Source organism: Scatophagus argus, chromosome 6 (genome assembly GCF_020382885.2).
Source record: "Scatophagus argus isolate fScaArg1 chromosome 6, fScaArg1.pri, whole genome shotgun sequence".
NCBI classification, from domain to species: Eukaryota; Metazoa; Chordata; class Actinopteri; family Scatophagidae; genus Scatophagus; species Scatophagus argus.
The window spans coordinates 16,421,395-16,445,942 of record NC_058498.1 but is presented as its reverse complement, the minus strand read 5'-3'; the positions used below and the strand labels follow the sequence as shown (position 1 = coordinate 16,445,942).

Genomic DNA, 24,548 nt, shown 5'->3' with positions numbered 1-24,548 from the left:
AAATAAAGCTGTGCCCAAACACAGAGTCCATCTCCTATGATGTTATGCCTTGGGAAGGCCAAAGGCTTGTGGGCTTCAGCACTCTAAAAAATTAAGTCTTTGGTGCAGAGAAAAAGTCAAACTTTTGCATTATGTTACAGAAATGGTCGCCAACTACGCCATGTTGGCATGTGTCGTTTCTTTCACTGTATTTGTAAGTAAGCAGCACCCCAGGCTACAGCAGGTTGCTGGCTACTTAGCAGTGCTGATGGCAACATTGCTGCTGTTCAGGCAACCAGTCAGTCCTGCTGGCTCAAAGACAAACTCAAACAAACAGTCAAAGTCAACACACAAATAAAACAGCAGCTGAAAACTGACAAAAAGTCTCTGTAGTATAACACTGCTGTGTACTACAGCCAGGGATGCATTCACTTACTTGCTGTGGTTGTGGCTATTAGACATGACCAGTGAGGCCATTAATAGCAAGTAGTTAGATGTGCAGATGAGCAAATCCATCCTACACCACAGACAGGGCCAACTTGAAAAATTATTTAATTTTTGTGACACATTAGGCCAGTCCCTGTAGGCTAATTTGACTAATAAAGAAAACACAGTGTCTGGCATCATTTCAAATAAAAAGTGCACAAGAATTGTTTTTTTTGAGCTTACAAATATTTTCTCCTGATAAATACTACGTTGCGTCCTTGCATTAAGCAAGCCAATCTATTTATACTGGCAGTCGACACAGGTCGTTTGTTGGGCCAGGTTTAACTACAGGAACACCATGACTGGTTCAATTCCCTGAAATGACTCCTATTAAACTGCTATGTTGAGCATGTCCTCCCTCTCCAATCCAAAGCCTCAAGTAATCCAGTGCTAATTGTTAGCTAACTAAAACTGAGGCAGGTTAACTAGCGAAAAACTAAAAACTGTTTGTTTGTAATTAAGGCAGAGTCAGACATACTTACAAGAGAGAACGAGCCTAAGCACCCACACTGGTCATGTTAGCCGTTTACTGTGTACACCTGAAAAGACAAATACAAAGTTAAGAACAGACGTGTTTTGTATGTTTTACTCCCTAATTTGAAAAGCCGCGCTCCGCCCACATAAACACATGGGTCACACAGTCGTGTTTTGTTTGGGGTTTTTTGTTGTTGTTGTTTGTTTTCTGTTTTATTTGATTTGTTTGTTTGTTTGTTTTCACAATAACACTATTGATTTCTGTATTATCCTGCAGTGTGTTGACCAGCTACCTGTAAACTGTTATTAGGGGAAGAGTACTCACCTACTTCCTGCACCATCTTGGCACCACCTTGGTTTCACCCATTAGCCTATCAGCAGAGTCCCCACTAGGAGCGGTTCAGGTTCGCCCGTGGACTGCATAGTAAATAGGACTCACCTATGGGGCTCACCCCGTTGTTGTACTAATATTTCACCTTCGCTGTTCTCCAACTGACCAGTAGGAGTCGCAGGTGCGGCGACAAGGACGAGACCCGTCGTTTCCTTGCTTCCTTCGCACCAGCAAACACCGAAGTACCATTAGCGGAAATGTAACTTAAAGTATTCACCGTCCTTTCTGGGTCTGACTCATTAGATCATCATTAGGAGGATATTCCTGTCTCAGCCGTCAAGCTATCACAGCATATTTTACAGCAGGCCTTACTTAATCACGCATGCAAAAGCTGTTGCATAACTATGTTTGTGTGCGTCATTAGTTGGTACCTGCTGTCATTAAGTAAGCTTAATGACACGAAGGTTTTCCATAAAGGAATGTGGGACTTTCCTGCTGAATATTTATTTTTATTATTATTTTGTCAAGCTCAAATGGGGTTCTCCATGCAGTGTGTATTATCCTTAATGTGTTTGAATATTAAGCATAATACACGGACCCACAGGTCTTCTTGAATTGTGAGTTAACTGTGAGTTTGACTCCACTTCCTCTTGTTTTGTCACTGTGTGTAAAAACAAAAACCAGCGGGACGGTTGCCTACCATCAATTTGTAGAACTTGTCAGAATTTGTATGTGGTCCCTCTTTCAGTCTTGTGTGAAATTAAGTACAACTGTGAAATGATTTTCTGTAGCCATTTTGTTACTCTGTCACTCAGCTCTGATGCGTTGTCCATATTAGAGCAGATGGGCAGTTTAATGGGATTTGAAAGTGTGATGCAGTTTTCACTGTTTTGTGGCTTTGAAGTGAGAACATGTCAATTGTCAGCTGTCTTCTGTTGACACTAAACCTGTATCTGGTCTTCCATTTAATTATAACAGCTTTCTCCCTCTTCAGTCACCTAACCATCAGCAACAAAATCACCATTCACCACTGAACCTGCAGGAAAGAAACTAGCCTACCAGCGCACACAGTTGAGAAACCGAAACTAATCTTTGGTTGGTTCTAATTTAGTGACATTATAAGTCATTTTGATCCTGGGACACTTAAGTCATAAGGCAAGTTAAGTCAGCCAGGGTTCCAATTGTCACCAAGTAACTGCTTCAAAGTAATAGATCTGAAAACTTCCTCCTAACATGCACGTACACCTTTAAAATGGAAAGTTTTCATTAGAGCTGGAGAATTTTAATGCATTCTCAGCTGCTGAAATCAGAAGCATCTGATTTTGTGGTACTGTCACTTCCTAAGAAGAGACTTCCTAGAAACCATTCTTTGTAAATTATAGTTTGTGTTATACTGCAAGCAGATCATATCCTGATGAGCAGAGGAGCAAAGCTCTTTGCATACTAGCTCAGAAACTGTTAACCACTACCATTTCATGTAGATCTTCACATTTCACAAAAGTCACAAAGAAAGTGTGATTACTACCTACACAAACAAACTTGGAGGGGCTACTGCAGGGGCATTCATGACAGAGGGGGGAGGGGGGTAAAATGCTGTAAAATATATTGTAAGTTAAATGAATATTGTTTTTATAGGGAAAATTAACAAACAAGATGTTGATGATGTCATCATGCTGAACTTTACTTAACTAAAATACAACCTGGATCCTTTTTTATGAGCTGCTTCTCTGTCATTGTGGAGTAGGGGGCACGAGGTTTTAGATAGGTTTCAGCGTCACCACATAATACACACACCTACAAACACACACGCATGCATGCACAAACATTGTGTTACATCATTGCAATCACACATCAGTGTTCCCACGGTAAAGCTGTAAATAGTTTACTGAAGCAGAAGTAAGGGGTCTTTGTGTCAGAGTACATTTTCACATCATTTCCTCTTAACTAAATTTGAGAGAAGATTTAAGAGCACGGTGCACTTTAACACAGCTATTTACTAGGTGTAAATGAAATGAACTATTAAACTGATAAAAATCTATCTGAATGATTAATTATGTAATTTCACAGTTTGGTGTCTAATGCTGGGCTGGTGACACATCTTTCATCTGAAATGTTGCAGACTTAATCACCACCTCTACACAGATTGCCACCATCAACAAAGTAGGAGGAAGTTCCACTTGTATTACTTTGAAGTCTGCTTGCACGCTGAAAAACTAAATCGTCACAGTGATTTATAATGACAAGAAATGTCCTCTGTCCCCAGTCTAATGCCAGTTTCAGCAGGGTTTTACAAAGTGTCTAATTTGGATGCAAATGGTCGAATCTGGCGTGTGAATGAAAAGTTATTTTTATCTGGTCACAAAATATACTTTCATTTTGCAATTTGCGCTATGAAGAACACATAGAAAATAAACAACAACAATTCTACTTCTGCAAAATCATATATCATATGTGCTAAATGAGTGGAGCTATAATCTGTTGCTACTACAGATGGTTGAAATCTTTAAGATAAATCTGAATAAATGAGTGGAAAAAAAAATATGTAAATGCTTCTATACAGGTGAAGAACATAATACAAAAGCAAGCAACATCACATTGTGCCCTCTAGGACATGTTTAACAGCGCTGAAGCTGACAAGAAAGTAAAGATCTAAGTGACTCATTACAAAGACAAACATTTTGAGTGGTCAGAGGTGCCAGAACCAATTTACGCTGTTCTATATTGGTGTGGAAACGGGTGTTATGGTGAGATGAATCATACTTTACCGTATTCTTGACTAATGGGCGATGTGCAAGTCTGATGAACATCAAGAAAATGTGTGAGTCACGCTTAAGCCCTGACAGTGAGTGGGGCAGTGGTTTTGTTATACTTTGAAGGAACAATTTCTTGGTTGCGATCTACTTGTCTCCTGAGTGGGAAGGGTCGCCACAAACCCAACGAGATTTTGGACTGACGTGTTCCTGTACAGAGTTTGTTTGCCCAAATGAGGTAAAATCTTTTCAGAGTGATGTTCATTCCTCCCGATGGGTTCTTGGTCTGTGCCTTGGATCACTGAAGCTGTTCTGGAGGCCCCTAACACCTTATAAAGACAGTTTCAGTAATGTGGCTCATGGGTCAGGTCACGGCCTGTTTAATTCACCTTGACACAAAAAATATTTCACATTTTAAGCCATACAAAAAAATACTCTACTTGGAATAAATAAATTAAAAAAAAGATGCAAACTAATATTAAATGTAAAATTTACTGGACCACAATTAAGTGAAAAGTCCAGCCTGAATAAGCATAGTGGATTTGTAATGTCACCAACTTCCAAGGTACATGGAGAAGGGAAAATGTCTAAAGAGGCCAAAACTCCAGCAATACATGTAGTAGACATACAGAAAAAAAAAAAAAATATTGTTAGATCAGTTTGTTTTTGCTTGAGGCCAAAGCCAAAACTCCTTGTTTAAAAGTCACGCAATAGCATAGTTTAAGTTTTGACATCTTTAGAGGTTTAAAGTTTCCACATTGTAGAATACAGAATATCCACTTTGCACACTTGATCACAATTAGCCTTAAAAATTTAATTTGAAAACAGCCTTCTTGTGTCAAATTCTGGCCATTCATTCACCATCGTGTCAAACATCAAAGTGAGGTAACATTAAGAAAAACACATTCCTGATGTCATCAACAAATCAGCAATTTAAGGGTCCCATGTGTTGAACACTTTTCCGATCCCTCAAGGTGTTCCTGAAGTGCACACCGATTTTTATACCAGTAAGAATAGTACAGTGTGAATTCACTTCACCACTAAATAAGAAATGGGCTTAGTTCAGTTTTCTAACTTACTCAGTAAGTATTACAGTAAACTGAGTCATTATATCAAAATGAATCCACAGTCAGAATGAAGAAAACCTTTAACAAGCAAAACACACAGTCTGAATGCAAAAATATTTTATGTGCTTATAAAATTTTATTTATTTTCATGACTATGCGATGAATGCATAGAAAATAAACTGGAGTAAAGCTCCTCATATAGTACGCATATAGAACGCAGTACCTAGCCTATACAATTAATTAAAGTTTTGTTCTAAGCAGTACTTCTTTATATATAATGTAAATAACATCCACTTGACTAACTTATTTGAACTGTTATGACTTAAAATATGTACTACCCCTGGAAAAACATCAAAATGAAACTTTTCAACACAAAATTTCACAGTGACGGGGTCACAGGTTTATTGTAGACTTGCAGTTGACTTGTTAAACTGCCACCATAAGGAATGACTGACCACTTGACTGATATAAAAAAATGGGACAACGGGCAAGACATCATTGTAGCATAATATCGCATGCTTTATAAACGCTGTGCTTCATTTTTATAAAACAATACAATACAAAACAGTCTAGCACAATTTCCAGACACAATGATATCCATATTTACAGGACGGAGGATGATGAAAAGTACCATCGGTTGTTCACATTTCTAAAATGCACTGCTGTCAAATCAGTCCAGCAACATATTCGTAGTTCATTATTAACAAATCCATATTGTCAGTTACAGATCTAGTTTGTAAAATGTGATGCTAAACACAGATGCCAAATGAGGTAACATGGATGTTTATTCTGTCTGCAGTTCTTCCTATCCTCCTATTTGTTTTAAGCTGCAGCAGCGGGGAGGGGGTTGCTGTGTGAGTTAAGTTAGTGTCATTTAAAAATACATTTAGCTCCAGTACTACTGGATCCAGGTCAATCCTCCACCAACTTAACATTCTCATTTGGGGAAACTGAATAGATTGCTTACTGTCAAGTTTGAAGGTTGGGGAGATCAAATCCCATGTTACTCTTGTAATAGTGAAGATTCAGTATCACATATAACCAACAGAGGGCAGCAGAGTAACACTGTTGAATCTGTGCAGGCGAGCTTAATTCTGGACTGGATGATGTTGGTTCCAGGACAAAACCAACAGATCACTTTGGAGTTAGAGCAATATCAAGATGCTTAGTCACTCTCCAAACTTCATGGGCTGTTAACAGGGAAACTGAACTTTATGCTCCCAGTTTCTGTTTTTTTATAGTAATGAAACTAACACAGAATCTGCACAAGACCCATATCTGACACATTTGCATTTCTGTTATTGTCAAGTCCTGCAAGTGCCAAACACTTCATATTACATTCTCTGTAGCAGAACTGTATTCAGCAATGTATTAATATACAACAGTTTTCAGTTACGTGTGAGGGAATACAAAAACATGGTTTGTCAAGGTAAAACACTTTATTTTTTGATCCCACGTTAATTATCTTAATGCTGCATGAATCATATTGAAATCACCTTCATAATAACCACTTTTACAAAATGTTATACAGCTATCTAATGAGGAACATGTGACGTACACCTCTTTGCATCATAGTGTCAGTGTCTTGCTCGGACACCCTCAACTGCTCCTACTCTCTGGCTCAGTTTCATGATTTGTTTCAGTATGCAGGTCTTTATCACGTTAGCATTTTTCCCCTGCACGTCTGAGACAGATTGAGGTCCTGATGAGAACCCACTTAACTCCTTCTCCTGCTGGTCAACAAGCCTCCCCGCTGTCACTTACGACCAAAAATAGGCAAGTGAACTGAAACCTGACATTAACACCCTTCATGCGTGAGCTCATGGAGTGAGCAGGCATGTCTCAGACGAGAACTATAAAAGCTCTGAACTTCGCTGATTTGAAAAAGAGACGTTAACAGCAGAATTACAATAGAACAGAAAAACTCACTCAACAGTACTATAAACAACCACAATAATTTCAGTGTCAATGATTACAAATTATATAATACATCTTATACAGTATATATATCCTATCTATACACTGTGACCTATTCAACTTTGGGATAAATGCCTCCCTAACAAATGTTCAATTTACAAATAATACACGTTCTTCAAAGCAAGAAGCCAACACATGCGTTCATCTTTTACAGTTTAGTTTTTTGTTTTTTTTTTTGTTTTATTTTTCAGATCAAAACAGTAAGAGTCTTGTGACGTATGTACAGAATAAACAACAATGGAAAAGCTTTCTAGCAAGTGGGCATGATTTGTCACTACACAAATGTGCACTGGGGCCTTTAACTGTAGCTTAACTTGTAGAGTCCCAGTCTTATTAAAAACAGCTTGGACCGACATTTAGTGATTATCCAATAAGAGGTGACCCTTCTCTACACGACATTGCGCCGACGTTGATATTACATGGTGCTTTTTGGTCAAATTGGCAGTGTTCCAGAGAGTATTCTCTTGGTGGCTGTGCAAATCGGCGAAAAAGCAGAGCTTCTGTGTTTATGTCATAACAATACTCTAATATCCTGATAGTAAAGAAGTCTAAATATTATCTATATAGTGTACACCTGGAACTATTCAAATACATATTGGCAGGTCCTTGGCATTCATTGAGCACCACCCTGTTATAACGTATTCAGGAGTTTGGAGTGCGAATCACCTCAGACGGAGCTGAGAGGTGAAGTCCTTTAAAGATGACGAGGACAGAGTCCCTCGTAGGGAAGAAGGATGGAGTTGGCAAGAGCTTTCCAGAGGTTAAAGACTGATGGGACTCTTTTGTTGCTTTTGTTGATTGGTCTTGTAACGGCCTATCCAACATTTGAGACATCATTAACCATAATCCAGTTCTGCTCTGCACAATAATGTGAAAACACAACAAAGTGTTAGAAATATATCAAATTTATACAGACTTCCCTTTTTCTCATATATACAGTAGTTTCGAAAACAAAACTTTGTCTCAACAAAATGTCCTACAAATAACTGTCCTTAATGTTTTGCGGGCACAGATGTCCATTTCAGTGTCTTTTCCCTCCCGCTGGAGACTGCTTGTAAACAGTATCAGGTAAAGAATACCAATGAGAGACACAGTCCCAAATAATCAAATCATTTTCATGTTGAACTTGCGTGCCCCTCCCTGTCCTCCACTGGCAGCAGGTCCATCCACCTTTCTGAAGGAATATTCCACCGAGAAATTGTTCTTGTGCTGCCCTCTCCCTCGACTCCACACAAACAGCAGGATGAAACAGAAGAGAACTACCCCCAGGAACATGATACAACCCATAGCTGTAGATATGAGGATGGTCTTGAGGTCCAGAGTAAACTTCAAGAAGACTCTGGTGTCGTTCAGGTTTGTGTCATTAAGATCCCCAGCATAGTAAGTGCGGTTGGACATAAGAGCTGCGTCCAGTGGCAGCCCACTAACTGTAAGTGTTGCAAAATAGGTGTCATTTCCACCAGCATTGCTGGCTATGCAGATGTAGGTTCCACTGTCTGTTACCTGGGCATACCGTATTTCTAACGTGCCTTCTGGTAACACAGTCAAGCGGCCGCTGCTCTTTGTCGTGATGCGGCGACGTTGAGGAGAGATCCAGAATATCACCGGTGTTGGCTCGCCTTCTGCTCTGCATATGAATGACACAACCTGCCCCTCGCGGGCAGATATCTGCTGCAGTTTCCTGTTGCGGATTTTGGGCTTCTGGCAAGTAAAGTGATCAAAGAGAGCCGAGTCAGAGAAAGCATTAAGGGCCCTTCCCTGCACCTCCACGGGCGTCATACACACTGGGGAAGCGCCGTCAAAATTGAGGGTCTTCCTGCGCTGAAGGATCCATAACAAGCGGCAGTCGCAGGCCAGAGGGTTTCCATCCAAGCGCAGCGTCTCCAGGGTGTTGACAGACTGAAAGGCTCCCTCTTCCAAGCTAACCAGGCTGTTAGTGGAGAAGTTAAGAAGACGGATTTGCCTGAGACCACCCAGTGCATATGGCTGCACTACTGCTAGGTTTGTGTTGACCAGATGCAGCTCTTTCAGCCTAACAAGGTCCCGCAGTGCCCAGGATTCAAGCACAGAGATAGGGTTGTAGGAGAGGTTGAGGCTGGTGAGGTGAACCAGACTGCGGAGGGCAGAGGTGGGCACAGAGGTGATGTTTGTGTGCGTAATAGACAGCCAAGATAAGTTCAGACCCTGTAGGCTGTGAGGGGAAATGTACTCTAAAAAGGGCCAGTGATCGATCTCGAGGCCCCTAAGGTTTCCAAGCTTACGGAAGTTCTGGTCCTCTAAGGCAGAGATGCTGAGGTAGCGGAGCTGCAGAGTCACCAGGTTATGCAGGTAAGACAAAGACTGGCTTGAAATAGAGGTCAGATTGCACCTCTCAATGGTGAGCTCCCTCAAACCCACTAGACCCATAAAAGCTTTGTTGGAAATATAAACCAAATCATTGTCTCCAACTTCCAGGTTTTTTAGACTTTTAAGGTCTTGAAAAGTAAAGTCCAAAAGAATCACAATCTTATTCCCACTGAGGTCCAGTGAAGTCAGGTTGGATAGACGTGAGAAAGCCCCCATGGGGACCAATTTCAGTTGGTTACCCCTCAGTGAAAGCGACTGCAGGTTCTGGAGACCAGAAAAAGCATTTGGTTCCAGGACACTGATCATGTTCTCACTTAGGTCCAGCTTTTCAAGACGCTGAAATGGAAGCAGGTCACCGTGCTCGATCCAACGAAGTTTATTCCCACTTAGGTCCAGGATCTTGGTGTCCAGTGGGATGCCATCTGGTAGTGTGGTCAGACGTTTACCAAAACAGGACACAGTCTTGAGTTTTGCAATACACTCACAACGCTGGGGACAAGCTTGACCCTGGGTGGGTGACAATGTGATCATCTGTAGCAAGAACAGGAAAGGCAGGAGCCAGTTGACATCCTGGCCCAGGTTCACCCCCATGGCCCTCCTTTCTACTCCTTCCTGCTGCTCCTGTCTGGGGTTGAATCACTGGGCCAGATACCTGAGGAAAGTGAAAATGGGAAAAAAAAAAATGGGAGGGGAAGGGGGAGTGTAGGAGGCCAGTGAGAATGAGAGGGCGAGACAAAGAGACAGACAGTGAGACAAATTAATTAAACTCAATTCTCCTTCAACAACAGCAATCAAACACTCTAAGTGAGTGGAATTACACTTCCAAACTCTAATTGACCTGGCAGAATAGTGAAAATTAAAACTAGAGCGCTAAGATAATTCTCCAAGGACTGGGTCTGTATTCAGTTCGATTTGCAATGGCCGCCTGTGCCTTTCAAGCTGCCACGTTTCAAAATCGTACGGCAGCACACACAAAGGAAATTCCCCTAATAGCTATGAGTCAATTTTATATCTGGTTGTTTTGTTCCCGAGCTATTTCATGCATTGTAAATGAAAACAGGAACACAGGGAAATTGAAAACCTATTGTATTCATAAGAACTCATATGAGACATCTTAAAATGCATGAAAAAGGAAAACAATACAGGCTCTCAAAAGCCTTTAACAGCAAGCAGCACAACAAAATGGCTCATTTGTACAGTGTGAGACAGAATACTAACTAACTGCTCTGTAGAAGAAAGTACCGTCATGTAAACAGTTTGAATAAAATATGAACAATCCAATCAACAGTCATATGGCACAGTCTATCCAGTGTACAGTGTTTTGGAGTAAATGCTTGACAAGGTCACTCACCATAACGGAAAGCTATGACTCAGTGCATCACAATAACTCGGTTCATCACGTAATCTGCATAAGTCTCTGAGGCATGAGGCTTATCATGAGAGGAGCTTGCCTAGTCTGACCTGCCTATGGGTTTCATATGACACACACGGACATACACACTCAAGCACAATTACTCTCTCTCTCCTCCTGTCTCACCACCCTTCCATCTGCTGGTGGATGTTGGCAGCAGAATGGTAATCCCTTTATAAACCCATTGTGAAATACCAACTAGTGGGAGGGGAAGTAACTCGAGAAAACATAATCCTTAACATCATAATAATTGACTGGCGAGGCTGACAGTGTGTTAAAACATATTGAAAGGCCACGACTCCTGTGACTCTCACAGTTTCACACATGAGGACGCGCACATATCTGCTGGTTATGTCGCTAAAATGTGCTCACTGACACACACACAAAAAAAAACTGCAGACACATATCACAAGAAGCTGCTTTCTTTTGGCAGCCACTACTCATTTGCAAAGTAAAAACAGAACAATATATCAATGCTGTCTTTAACAGTACTTACAAAACACACGCACACACACACACACACCAAACTCCCACAATCAAAAGGAAGTCACATGATAGGAACCGTTTTGGTGTTCAGAAGAAGACTCACAGTGTTAGAAGGTTTTAAATCCCCACCGGCTACTGTTGCAGATGATTTAATAACCCCTTTAATGTCCCTCACCTCTACACATGTTCTAATTTACGATTCGGTCTGGCTCAGAGATGAATATTCCCATTAGCCAACCTGGCACTGAATGAAATTAGCTGTCTGAAATGTGCACAGAGCTGTCTGATAGCAGATAGGCTTAAAATGAACAGAACATTGTTGAAAATCACAATATGAAAATTTCTGATTTTTACAAACCCATTAGAAGTATCAAAAAGGACACAGATGTGGACAGAAATACATAGTGCCAACACCCCACACATACACGTCAGATATAAGAGCCTGACACCCAGCCTTTCACATGCAGCACACAAATTCTGAGGTCAAACAAGGCCACTAGAAAAAGCAAGTGCTCTGTCGGCACTCAAAGGTAGTCCTTAAGTTTTGTTTCTGGCTTTATGAAAAACAAAATAGCAGCTTAAGCTATTTTTTAAGCTTCCTCATCAAAGCCTGGTGTCTGCATTATTGCTCACTTCTTTCTAACTCCACTCATTGCAGATTTTTGTCATTTTACACTGTTTAGCTCCAACCGGTGCTCCTTTGAACAGACCAATGGTTCCCCTTTAACTACCACTGAAAACAGTATTTGGATGGATTTGTTGAATGACATTGGCCTTCAAGATTTTCCAAAGGTTTGGGACTTGAGGGTTATTTTTACATTTAACATTTAAAATACAACACATGCTCACTGATGTTATGATCTAAGATAAGATAATCCTTTATTAGTCCCATAACTGGGAAATGACAGTGTTACAGCAGTAAACAGGGCATAGAGGGTTCAAAGCATGCAAGGATAAGGGAAGGATGTGCGTTCAAAAAAGAATAAACACACAGGAAACAAGTATCTGCAGTTGTACACAGTACAGAAAAGAAAAAGACTATTTACACTAGAGTCCCTCCAGTTATGATTAGTGGATGGATTGATTATTGTACCGATTTGTTTCAGGAAAGACTAAGTATGTATGTACTGATCCTAGTAGTAGTGTTAAATCTTGTCTTTCACTGAGTGGACCTGCAGGGACATTTTTATAGCAAAACTTTACTTTATTTCCTTCATTTTAGCGCACACTGGGACAAAAATCATCTGCCGATTCTTCAACCAGACGATATTATTTCCATAGGTGCTTACACCATTGTCTATGTGTGATGATCCTACGCAAAAAAAATCTGCTCTATAAAAAATGGCTTCAGCGACTACTTGATGATGTACTTTGTAATCCAAAATGTTCAATCCACTTCATCCTCAAAAGAATTTCTTTTGCTTAAATTGTTTAAGTGTACTGTGATTGGTGATAATTGTCTCAAAACCGAATGGCTGCTCTTATTAGATAAATAACTGAAACATTAAGATGTGCTTTAAGCTGCCGTGCCATCTGACAGTTGTTGACAGTTGTGAATGTTATTTGGAATGACAGCACTGTCTGTATGGACTTCAACCGTCCACGCTCCGCATGCCTGTAGACTGCTCTTAATCCTTTAGCTGGTCTGACATTTTATCCATGTCAGCATCTCTTAGGGGTCTGCTTTAGAAAACTGTAGCAACTCACCTGCTTCTGCAAAATGTTTCTCCATAAACAGCAGGTGGCCAGTGACTGAAACAGAAAACCACAAACTTCCTCCACCCTACATTTAAAAATGTCAGTCACATGGGCGGTTTTCCGAAACCCATATCTGGTAGCAGTCACTCACTAATATGCCCAGAGGCCCCGGCCAGCTAATGCAATGCAGGTCAACAGCAGGTGCATAGAGCAATGTGCACTCTACTGTATACAGCCTGACCCTCCCTGCGGGCACCGGCAGCTCCACACAGAGCTGCTGTCCAGGAGGCTACTGTTACCTGGTAGTAAGCTGCAGTCAAAAATAACCGCTGTACTCTTTGATTACGCAGCAGGAGCACAAGTCAGCCCTGCCGACCTTCAGATGATGCAGGTGACAGAGGGCAGAACAGAGGCGCTGCAGAAGGGAAGGATCTGTTTCTCCTGACAGGAGAGAAACTGAATCAACACTCTCAACCTCTCCTTTTATTTCATTTGCCTGGTTATATGCAACAATGTGTAGAGAGTATAACATGAGAGGCACTTCAAAACAGCAGTGGATTACCTTTGCAGTGAAAGTCACTCGGTTGCAATTTGACAAATGAGTAGAACACGGCAGGGTTAAAAATGGCTGCTTCATCAGATAGACATGATGTTCCTGGCAGAGAGTAATGCTCAGTAAAGTTCAGTTACGTAAAAACTGAAGTCAGAGGATGTTCACCAGACCGAACTACACCAGCTATGTCTTGAGGGCAGAATCAATATGCAGTTCTGATTCAAATGCTCAGATCGGCTTTGAAAGGACAATATTGTAGGGCTCTAATGTTGTCATAGCAACCGTCTCCCTCAAACAACCCCCCCACCCCACCCCCCCAAAATCAAGCTTCAAACTTTCTCCACAGTTCCCTTTTTTCCATACCCAGATGAAGCACACCTGTCCACCAGACATCCTCAGCCAGTTACCCGCTTCTCTGCACTGTACCGTGCACACATCCAACAGCATTAGACAACAGGTCAGTTTTATTTATCTTATTTATTCATCCAGTGCTTTCAATGAGCAAGAGACTGCCTGTAATAGTGCTCTATTCTGGAAATGCTTGAGTATTTATACACAAATTGAACTGAAACATCTTTTTTGGTTTGTTTCTGTTCAGAGTGTTAGCCACACCAGCCTTATACACTTTGGCATCTCAGCTGTCAACAGACTGTAAAATGGTTCATGTAATGACTTTGTAAGGCCAAAGGCCTTAAAGAGACACTGACAGTATCAGCAAAATCGTTGTGCCCTTCAAATGCATGAAAGTATAAGAGATCATATCAAGCTACGAAGCTCAGACCTTTTTTAAACCAGAGATTTTATTACTGATAACATGAAGATGGTTCTGTTGTATTCAGGTGTCCCAGTAAGTCATGACAGAGAGCCAGCAGGCACAACATCAGGATCCTAAAACTGAAGCAGCTATATAGAATTCAGCCACCTTTAATTTTTATGATTTTACACTTGTGCTCTTAATACTGCAACGTGTCAAAATGTCTTCTGTGAAAAGTCTCTTAATGGCTGTGCTATACACCTCAAAAAGTGACAGATTTCTCTGAAGGGCATCATCAAAGGAAAAGTGACCAGGTGTAAATGTGATCTGTTGTGAGTTGAGAGACACTGAAGGTACGGTTTTACATGCTCTACGTGTCTTCTCGTCAGGTAAAACCCCCCAAGTGCTCTACTAAGTAGAACAGAAAGACTAAAACTAAAACACAAGCAGAAATCGGAGAAGATGGCTTCACACTGTTGTTGGCTGCTCTTGTGATGCTTGAAACTGTGGTTCACACAATGTGAAACAAATTTTAAGTGACATGTTTGCAACAAGAAATAAATTCATGTAGCCTGAAGCTTTCGTGTACTTGTAAATGGGCATGTTTCTGTCTTAATAAAAGCCACAGTACAGAAACTCCACTCTTACATTTAACATTTAGAAACACTGAAGTAACGGGGAATATTACAATCTTGTGGAATTCTAACAGCATAACATATTTTTTTCCAATTGTACTATGCTTTGACTGGGTCATAAAACAGCCAAATTAAAATATTCAGTACACATCTGGATGAACGCAGTCACGTGCAGTCATTGCCATGGTATCAACATTGAGCAGTCCTTAGTCAGAAGCTGACAACAACAGACAACAACAGGGAATAAGATGCTATTAAAATTTAATTAAAGAGACTTTGGAAGAGGATCTGCTGTTGTTGCCTTCTTTTTCACGATCTTTCATACAACACATAGCAGCTGCTGGTACAAACAGAGGTGCTGATTGGCTGTTAGTTCCACTGTTTCATTTTTCTTCAATCTCCATTCTTGTTTAGATGAAACTTTAATATAAGTTTCACTTCAGGGTACTTCTGTGCTTATGATCAGTTATTTATGTATTCGACTCATCTTAAATCTTTATTATTAAACACTAATTTCATTTTTACATGTTTTTGGTAGAGACTAGAGATGAAGCTAAGTTCAAATGCAATGTGTCCCAAATGACTTTTCCTCTTGCGCCACCAAGAGGTTGATATTCAATTTAGATGTTTCAACGACTGCTGGATGGATTCCTGTGAAATTTGGTACAGACAAATCTCATGATGTGAACTTTATACTTGCTAAAGATGAACATATATTCACTTTCATCATTTTAGCATAGCCTCTCAGTCTTCTTTAATTAACTAGCTGGATATCACTGTTTTGCACTTGGCACACATCTAAGCTAATAATGATAATGTCGTCTTGATTACAGTTGGAGTACAATCATTTGGAGTAAAGTCAGTAGCTTATGTGGTAAGCAATCATTTACAGTTACCCAGTTCACTTTAGGTTGCCAAGTCTCTCCTCTCCATGGCCAGCATCACTCCTCCTGAGCTCAGTCTGTGAAGTGCAGCTGGCCGAGTGGATGACCCGGAATTCATGTGCTCTCTGACCACTGCCTAATTACCATCCAAACACTGCAGTGGTGGAGTTAAGGAGGCAGAGAGAGAAGTGTGGCTTTTAGGCTAAAAAAAAAAAAAAAGCCAAGTGCAGGTTAGATAGCAAAAGAGCCATATTTAGACAGTGGGCTGTGGAACTGCAGGGGTAAGGGGGCTCAGTGAGATGCTCTGCCACCTCCCTACCCCCTCCTCTCACCACCTTTTCCTGCATAAACCGCTACATCATTTCTAAGACCACCTTTAATCCAGCCTTATGTCCTCTACAGCCTCTTTTTTGTTTCAACAGAAGCTATTAGGGCTTGACAGACAACACATTAAGCTAATGGGCCTTATGCAAACCTTGTCCTTCTCAGCTATTCAAAATAATAGATCGTGAGGCCACCACATGTTTCAGCATTTGGACATTAGGATGGGATCATACAAAGGGCACTGCTGATGCTTGGCTAAATCTTACACATTAAACACACTCACAGCCTATTAACATATGCTTAAAGCTCGAGTGCTTGTGTGTGTGTGAGATTAAAGAGTCAAATGTTGGGCTAGTGAATTGGGCATGTGTCTGCAAATGCAAAGCTATGGCCATGTTAGCTCACATTTTGTGAGATGTGACACATTAAAGGATAAGGCTGGTGAAACTCTATGTTTTCGTTCTTCGTGAAAAATCTCATGAAATGACCAAAACCAACATTGCATTAGTCTGTGTCTTAATATCTCTCAAATTCGCCTACTGAGGAGGTAAAACCAGGCCGCACACATAGCTGGGCACTGCGATTCTGAACAAACATAACAAACGTTGGGAGTAAACAGTGCAATTGTTGAGAACTGTTTTTAGCTGTGGATTAATACAATTTTTGTGCTCCACTGAGTATGTACAGCAGCAGGATGGTGTATGTGGGATGAACTCAAACTGCAATGCCCATGTTAATCAGCAGGAAGAAATATGTTAGCCAGGGAGGCTAACAGTGTGGCTCAGTGATAAGTGTTTAATAGTTTTTTGGAAAACAGTTGTGTTCTGTGGCACAAAGGAATAAGCTGTTGGTTTTGTTCATTTCATAAGATTTGTTGACAATAATAAAAATATAGAATCATCAGCCTTATCTGTTAACATCATGGAAAGAGCATCTTAATCACTGTACAGCTCTCTATAAAGAAACTTATACAAATGTGTGTGTGTGTATCTATAGAAAAAAGGGCCTGGAAGAATCAACAGCACTAGAAAATAGGGTGAGAGTGATAATCATGCTGCAGGTGTAGGACACAGCTGACAGATGAGCAGGAAGTGTGTCTAAGAGTGTGTAGGTGTAGCCAAGCGCTCTCCAGAAAAGGCACACAGACCAAAGCATAACATCCATAAAAGCTCCTCAAATGGCTGCACTCGCACTCATTTCTACCATGCCCACTCATCGTGCTTTACATAAGCACATACTGTGTGTGTGTGTGTGTGTGTGTTTTTATGTCTGTGGTATATGTGTCCACCAGAGAGAAAACACATTACTCATTTGCACTGAGGGAAGCCATCGTCAGTGTCCATCAATCCGTGTAGGGAGACCCTGGAGCCTCTGGCACTGCACGGTCCAGGGAACACACACCTACTCACACAGACCATTTCACACACACACACACACACACAATCTCACCTGATGAGAGAGGAGCAGAGCAAAAAAGAGAGAGAGAGGGGGGAGTTGCTTGTTCCAGGGTTTCATGACTGCAACTTCCATCTTGCAGTCTGGTGATGGATTGTCATCACTGGCAGGGTCATGTGACCCACCACAGGCAAGGACACCCGGTCACTGGGTGGAGGATAAAAAGCTGGAGGTGCTGGCATGGAGTTTGAGCACCTGTACTGTGTGTGCATGTAAGTATGTGTAATTCTAAAGAAGACTTAGTGTGTAGTAAATACAATATGTGTAGGTATTAGACCACACAGGGGTTGTTCCAGCAGCTGTGGACATTGAGGTGACAGCAGCAGTGAGAAGATGGATGAGTGGCGTTGTGCGCAAACAGTCCACTTGTATAATGTGGGTTTGTCCTCGGGCCCTGCATAGAAAAACTGCCGCAGTGAAGTGATATGTTGTAAATTACACCTATTGCCTATTGATATGAAATACTAGTCAAAGGGAGCCAAATGGGATTTTAATTATAATAATGGATTACAGAGAGATTCTTAAATTGCACTTCTGTCCTATGCAAGGTAGCAACAGTGAAGCCAAAGGACACAAAGGGGTGATTAAGAATGTGTCTTGCCATGTGCCATGAATCTTTAATAAGAGAGAACTGTTTCAGGGCTTATGGACGTTAAGGCTTCTATGAACAGGAGCTAAATAATTGAAGATGTTATGCTGCATGGTCATGTCCCACTGACACAGAGACTTTGACCTTACCTGGAGCTGCAATAGCCTCATATCCAAAGACACGGAGGACAAACACATGAAACCTATCATCCCTGTACAGTGACTGATGGGAGATAAGACACATCAGTCATACAGTGATACAGACACTGATCTTCCACTTGACCTGGAGTAAAACTATAAAGCATAAGGTAAACTTTTTGTGGTGTGTCTAAAGTTGAAGATTTGTGTGGCATAACCTGCATCTCTCCATGACAAACCTGAATCTCTCCACACAGGTGACACAACATGTGTGTCCTGTCTTTTCAGACATAAAAAAAACAACCTTAATGAGCTCATTAATCACACTAATGAACGTGATTGTTTAGTATATTACAAAGGCAATGTCAAAACATATTTCCCATCGGTGCTCAAGATTATGTTTTTGTCCTCATTAACACAGTTTTTAGGCAGAAAGAAACTCTAATCAGATCATCTGGTCTTAAGGGGAAACCGAGGGACGAATTGTTCTCGAGTTACTGTGCTCATAATCAAATTATTAGACAACATGCATTGTTTTCTATTTCTTTGTTTCTTTTATTCTAACTATGGGACTACTTCTCCTGGCACTGTAGCATTCATCTAATGTTATAAACTTGAAAATTAAAACCACCTACACGTACTAGAGGTTCACTAAAATGTATGCTCCGTTTATAAGCCACAATTTTGTGGAAAACTTGATTGCTTCCTACAGTCTATCAAACCGACAACAAACGCCTCTGTTCCTTCAAGCTGCACCGTCTTTAGAATCAGCGTATTACTCTCCAAGCTTATTTGCGTCTACTTGTTTGTGAAGGTTGTTTAACACTTGTGGGTAATTGCCACCACCAGAAAAAGTACTTTCATACTTTAATTCTGCGTGGAACTGAATCAGCACTGCAAAGTTTGATGCCAGTTTCAATTGCAGGATATCCTCAGATAAACCTCATTCCATTAGAAGACTTCTTACATTAAATCACACCAGTGAATTTCAGGTTTTAGTTTCCCTCAGAATAAGAGAAAAGGGTTACATTCACTATCCAGCATCAACACTAAAGCAGATTCATTAGTGACCACGATAAACCAGAAAGCAAGATGTGCTCAGTGTGTTTCCATTTGGGAAGCATAAGAGATCTGCTGAGCTGAAATTAGGAACAATCCAAAGAAAATTATAACATTTTTTTCTAAAATTATAACCTCTCCTCAAGATGTCCAGTTTTATTAAATCTGTCCAAATATTGTGAACGAATACTTCAAAGTATATCACATACTATAATGCTACTCTGTTTATAGTGGGGTCTATTTTTCATTCAGTGAGAGAAGAGGTGAGCCTGTAATACCTTACCAACTCATTATCACAACAAGGTCTGACCTGGCCTCTTTTTTTATCACTTTGTGCTGAGGCATGTCCACAGCTGAAGGTTAAAACTAATATTGGAGTTCCTACACAAACACTCCCACACAAGCCGAACCAATCCAAGCACGGTCAGACTGAGTTACCACAAAGGGCTTCATGGCTCAAAAGAACATTAAGTTCGATGCCACTCACTGAGGGGCCACCGGCCGTCGCTGTAATACGGGGTGACATATACACACACACACACACACTCACACCCCCAGTCACATAGGGAAAGAGTCAATGTTGCCAGTCGAGGCTGCCGAGCCCTCGGCAGTGCTATTGTATCGACACATGACCTAACACATTTTCATTAGCAACGTTTTGTAACAGTAATTCATTACTGTGCTCCATCAATTTAGGCCTATTACGTGGGTGGCCGACTTATTTATCCTGTGCTTATTTATTTCAAGGCCTCATGAGACTTCACAGTGAATACACTAATGATGATTAAAAAATCTAATTACACTCATTAATAATTTATATTAAATATTTGATATTTTAGCACTGAATGCCTTTACATTAAGAAAAGCATCGCTTCACTTTTGACACAAGAGACAACATTTGTGAAAGAACTATGGAAACTAAGGTTGAGGCCAAAAATTATGCTCAGGATTAAAGTTTTCTGAGTGGATCCAGTCCATACAAATGGAACCTGATAGGCAGGTAATTTAAAGGAACAGTTCAACACTGTTGAAGCAAGCATTTTGTTTTGTTTATTATATGAGAGTGGTATTCATCTTCTCATCTAACCCTTGGTCAGCAAACATACCTCCCAAAATGTTGATGTTATTAAACATCTTCTATTTCTCACTCATTTTAAAACTGTCTGAAAAAAAAAACAACAGCGGTATGAAGTGATCTGGAACACTTGTGGCTTTGCTGTTCTTTGCTTGTGGACACAACGATATGGGTGTCACCGTGGGACTACTGCACCGACCAGCCACCCGTCTGTCTTTTCAGACAGCCTGCCATGTGGACAGGCTGCCACTGGCAGCTAGCCTATTAACTGGCCATCCTCACTTTAAGCCCCCATGATCAGAGTGTGTCAGTCAACCAGCAGTCCTGCTCCCCAGGCAGCCTCCTAGGCTACTTACACAACTTCAGCAGGGATGAGAAGTGACAGACCACCAGGACAGACAGGACCTAATTGGAGGAATTGGTAGAATGGACAGATTGTTTGTGCTCAGTGAACATATCAAAATGTTCATTTGTCCTTGTCCACATCATTTGGGGCTGTTTTTCAAAGAATGAAAACAAAGTAACCTAGAATTTGTTATTGGATGCTGACCTGATTGTGTCTGGCAATTACTGATAAATTGATAGAATAGCACAATCCAGTCTAGAGGCGTCATGGACCATTTAACAACAAGATTTGTGTCCTTGAACGCACTCAGATCAAATACTAAATGTAATGACTTGGAAACATCCATTACTGTCTGACTCCCATAACTTTAGAGTAAATGGCTGGTTGTCAGCTCCTCTGCCTTGATTGCTTCAGTATGCACGGCACCTGTTCAGCCTACAACTGTATAATGCTCTCTTTTATTTCCATTATGCTGGAAGAATAGAGAACTGGGGGCAATTTAACACAGAACACTGCTGCTGTTTTCCCTCTTTTCCAATTAGTCCAGACACAGTGGACCCCTGCAGTTGTAAATTTGTACAAATAATGACAATTCATCATCTGGCTTCAGCGCTTATGGCAAAATAAGCAAATACTGGGTAATTCCAGCACAGCTTTCCCACATAAAAGTAAGTAAGAAGTAATAAATCAAGAAGCAAACTCCAGTTTCATACAAAATTACCCCCCGAGAAGTGATTTTCCATCTAAGCATGAATACAACCTCATATCAAAGGTTAACGAGACTCATTTTCACGAACTTAAATGACTAGCTACCATGTCGGCAGCCAACTTTAACACCTATAAACAAGGGGTCCTGAATGTGACTGTTGTGATGCCTAATTTGCACTGATTTATCCCGTAAATGCACAACTAGAGCTGTTAATCAGCATCAAAAAGACACTTTGCAGTTTTCAGAGAGACAAGAGCCAAAAAGGCAAAGTCATCAAGAGGTGGAGGCGAGTGTGATCAGTATCTCTGCTGGCATCTATTTCCTGGCTGGCTGGCCTGCCTGCCGTGTCACCAGCCATCACTTTTGGCTCGACTTGCCATCGCTCTCAAACTCACTGCCACATCCAGAGAGGCAGAAACAGGACGTATTAGGCCGGCGTTGCACATCACACGCTTCACATCATCATCATCACACACACACACACACACACACACACACACAGATTCTAATTTACACATGAAAACGAATGAATGCACAGAGATACAGAAAGAGACAGACAGGCATGCATATTCACACAAACACACTGCATTCAAAGGTTAGTGTCTTGGGGACACTGACCTTTAGAAAAATCCTTTTGTTTACCAACATCTCTGAATGAAAAGCAGCTAAGGATCAAGGTATGAGGAAGGAGGGGATAAATATCGAGTATTGCATTTCAGATACATTGTAAAAGATTTAAACTCCCATTCTATATTCTGACAGACTTGTCCTTTTTCAGCACCTCAAGGTTGAGGCACCATAAGCCTAAATCGGCTGGAGGCTGCTCTAATCCTTCTTGAAGCCTGCAGGCTCTCCATGTCCTTCTCATTGGCTTCATTAAAAGGATCCCTGTCCTTTCTACTTCCCTTTCACTGCCTGCTGCCTGCTCATCAACCAGGCCAATTACAACCCGTTATCAGGAGTAAACGACTCTCTGAGAGGGGTCACGCATGCACTGTGTCTTCCTCGTGCTTCCGAAGGAAAGTCAGAAATGAGGTGATGCCACTCATGTAGGAGTCAAATACAGGAGCAGAAACAGGGTCGCTCATGGTGTAACTGTATACAATACACTGAGCATCCATGGAGATTCATTTCTCAAACTTTTTACATGACTGGTGAGGTTTAGGTTTCAGACAGCAATCTGATACTGCCCTTGAGGTCCCTTGAAAAAGAAGTCTGACTAGCAGTGCAAGTCTGTGAAAGAGCAAGGGGAGCAGTGCGCAAATTGAAAGTAATCCTTACGCCTGGGCAGCACTGCTACTGGATTCACATCTATTCATAATTCATCACTCGACAGCGGTGAGGTGGAGAAAGTTTTTTCCATGTAATAAACCAGGAAGAGACATCTTTGAAAGGCACTGATGGAATCGGGCAGATCAGCCTCAGTAATACTGAAGGTCCCAAATGAAAATGGCCCAGGCAGGAAGACAGATGGAGCGGATAGCTGGGAGTCTGCGTATTTCACATCATATTAGATCCTACAGCTGTCCATCCACAGTGCTCAGGAGGACATAGCTGATAGCTGAGCCACTGTCAGTCAAATATGAACTGTCAAAAGCCTAATTAGTCAGCGTCCAAGCATCGCTAACAATGACTTATACGTTCACGCGCAGGTTTTTCTCCAGTTGGAGCCATTTAAGCTTTCACTTGCATGACCGCAAGGGAGTCAAACTGCTCAGTCCACCAGCAAGTGCATTCACTGAACCAAATGGAAAACACAGGGAAAACTAGTGAAGCTTGAACCTGCAATAAATGGTTTTTTGGCCACTTGGGCGCAGTGGAAACAAGTTGGGAGGTGTGAACACAATGATATCACCTTGTAAGTTGACATATGGACTTGCTAGCATCCAGCAGATATGGAAGCAACAATCTAATTCATTTGGCATTGTTGTCTTGACCTCCACCAACTTTTGATTAAAATATTTGGTTCTTTATCTGATTAATGCTAAATGCTATATGAACAGCTGCTAATTCACTCTTATTTTGTGTCACGCGGGATCCCATCAGGACAGCATGAGTTTATCTCAATAATGTCCAAGAAATGTCTCATTTCATCTCTCATTTCTCAATGCAACTGCAGCTGTGACAAACTCAAAGAAGAAACAACCTGATTGAATCACCATATTTCAAATCAGACTTGAGGCGTGAACATAACTAAAGCTGAAAATGTAACTCATGGGACACGAGGCGCCATCAGCAGGTTGATGCTGACAGTCTTGGAGAACAGCTACAGTTCCTGGACCACACTCACTAAGCTCAGACAACACTATGGAAAGTGACTCCTGAAAGTTAATGAAAGTTCAAGAAGAAAAGGCTTCACACACAAAAAAAACCTGACACATTTAAGGGGGATCACATTTAAGAGGTGTTTCACCTTCAAAGCACATGTTCACTGAAATGTCTACGCTGAGACGCACACAGCTTGTCTACCAACAACACGCTGCACACTGTGGAGGTGACTTTGGTTGTCAGGGGTGTTGGCTAGCCCTGAAGCAGAGTGGCCACCCATAGTTATGACACCAGAGTGACCTGAAGGCGACGAGGGAACAGTGAAACTGAAGAAGGTGAAAGCAGAGAATGAATGAAGGACAGCTCTCACGGAGGATGAGACATAGTGAGACAGGGGACACGAGTACAAATACCAGTGGGGGTTAAAAGACGTTGCAGGTTTACAGGGGTTATGAGCTAAACTATTTTCAGCAACGTCCTGGAGTTTTGTCATTACTGTACCCAGCAGAGGAACAGTCCAGCAAATAACCCGCCGTGTGAAATCTGATGTTTTACACTTTTTGGAGTTTGTCCTTGTTTTCTGTCAACTTAATATTAAAAAGAAAAAAATGTTGATCTACTGAAATCCAGGTCGGATAAGAGAGAGGTGGAGAGTCATTTTGTCGTGAGGGCAGTAGTAGTAGCATAAAGGGAAATAAGACATTAAAGCCCACCACGAGAATGTATTTGAAATCTGAAACTGGCTTTTTCTGCCC

At 41.2% G+C, this 24,548-nt stretch overlaps 2 protein-coding genes across 4 annotated transcripts in view; both read right to left on the bottom strand.

Annotated features, from left to right (window-relative positions):
• Positions 1-1,627, bottom strand: part of atp8b3 (ATPase phospholipid transporting 8B3) — a 37,740-nt gene extending 36,113 nt beyond the window's left edge. The window contains exon 1 of one of the 3 annotated variants that reach the window (XM_046392163.1): positions 1,265-1,627. The gene's annotated coding sequence lies outside the window, so the exon portion shown is untranslated. Of the gene's footprint in view, positions 1-947; positions 1,108-1,264 lie in introns of those variants that run through there. The other 2 variants (XM_046392162.1, XM_046392161.1) reach the window with 2 other exon arrangements.
• Positions 1,628-6,223: 4,596 nt separating this feature from the next.
• lingo3a (leucine rich repeat and Ig domain containing 3a) overlaps positions 6,224-24,548 on the bottom strand; it is a 31,195-nt gene continuing 12,870 nt past the window's right edge. Inside the window, exon 2 of the mRNA XM_046392382.1 lies at positions 6,224-10,062. Coding sequence (XP_046248338.1) covers positions 8,169-10,001 — 1,833 coding nt within the window. The 5' untranslated portion in view covers positions 10,002-10,062 and the 3' untranslated portion in view covers positions 6,224-8,168. The remainder of the gene's footprint in view (positions 10,063-24,548) is intronic.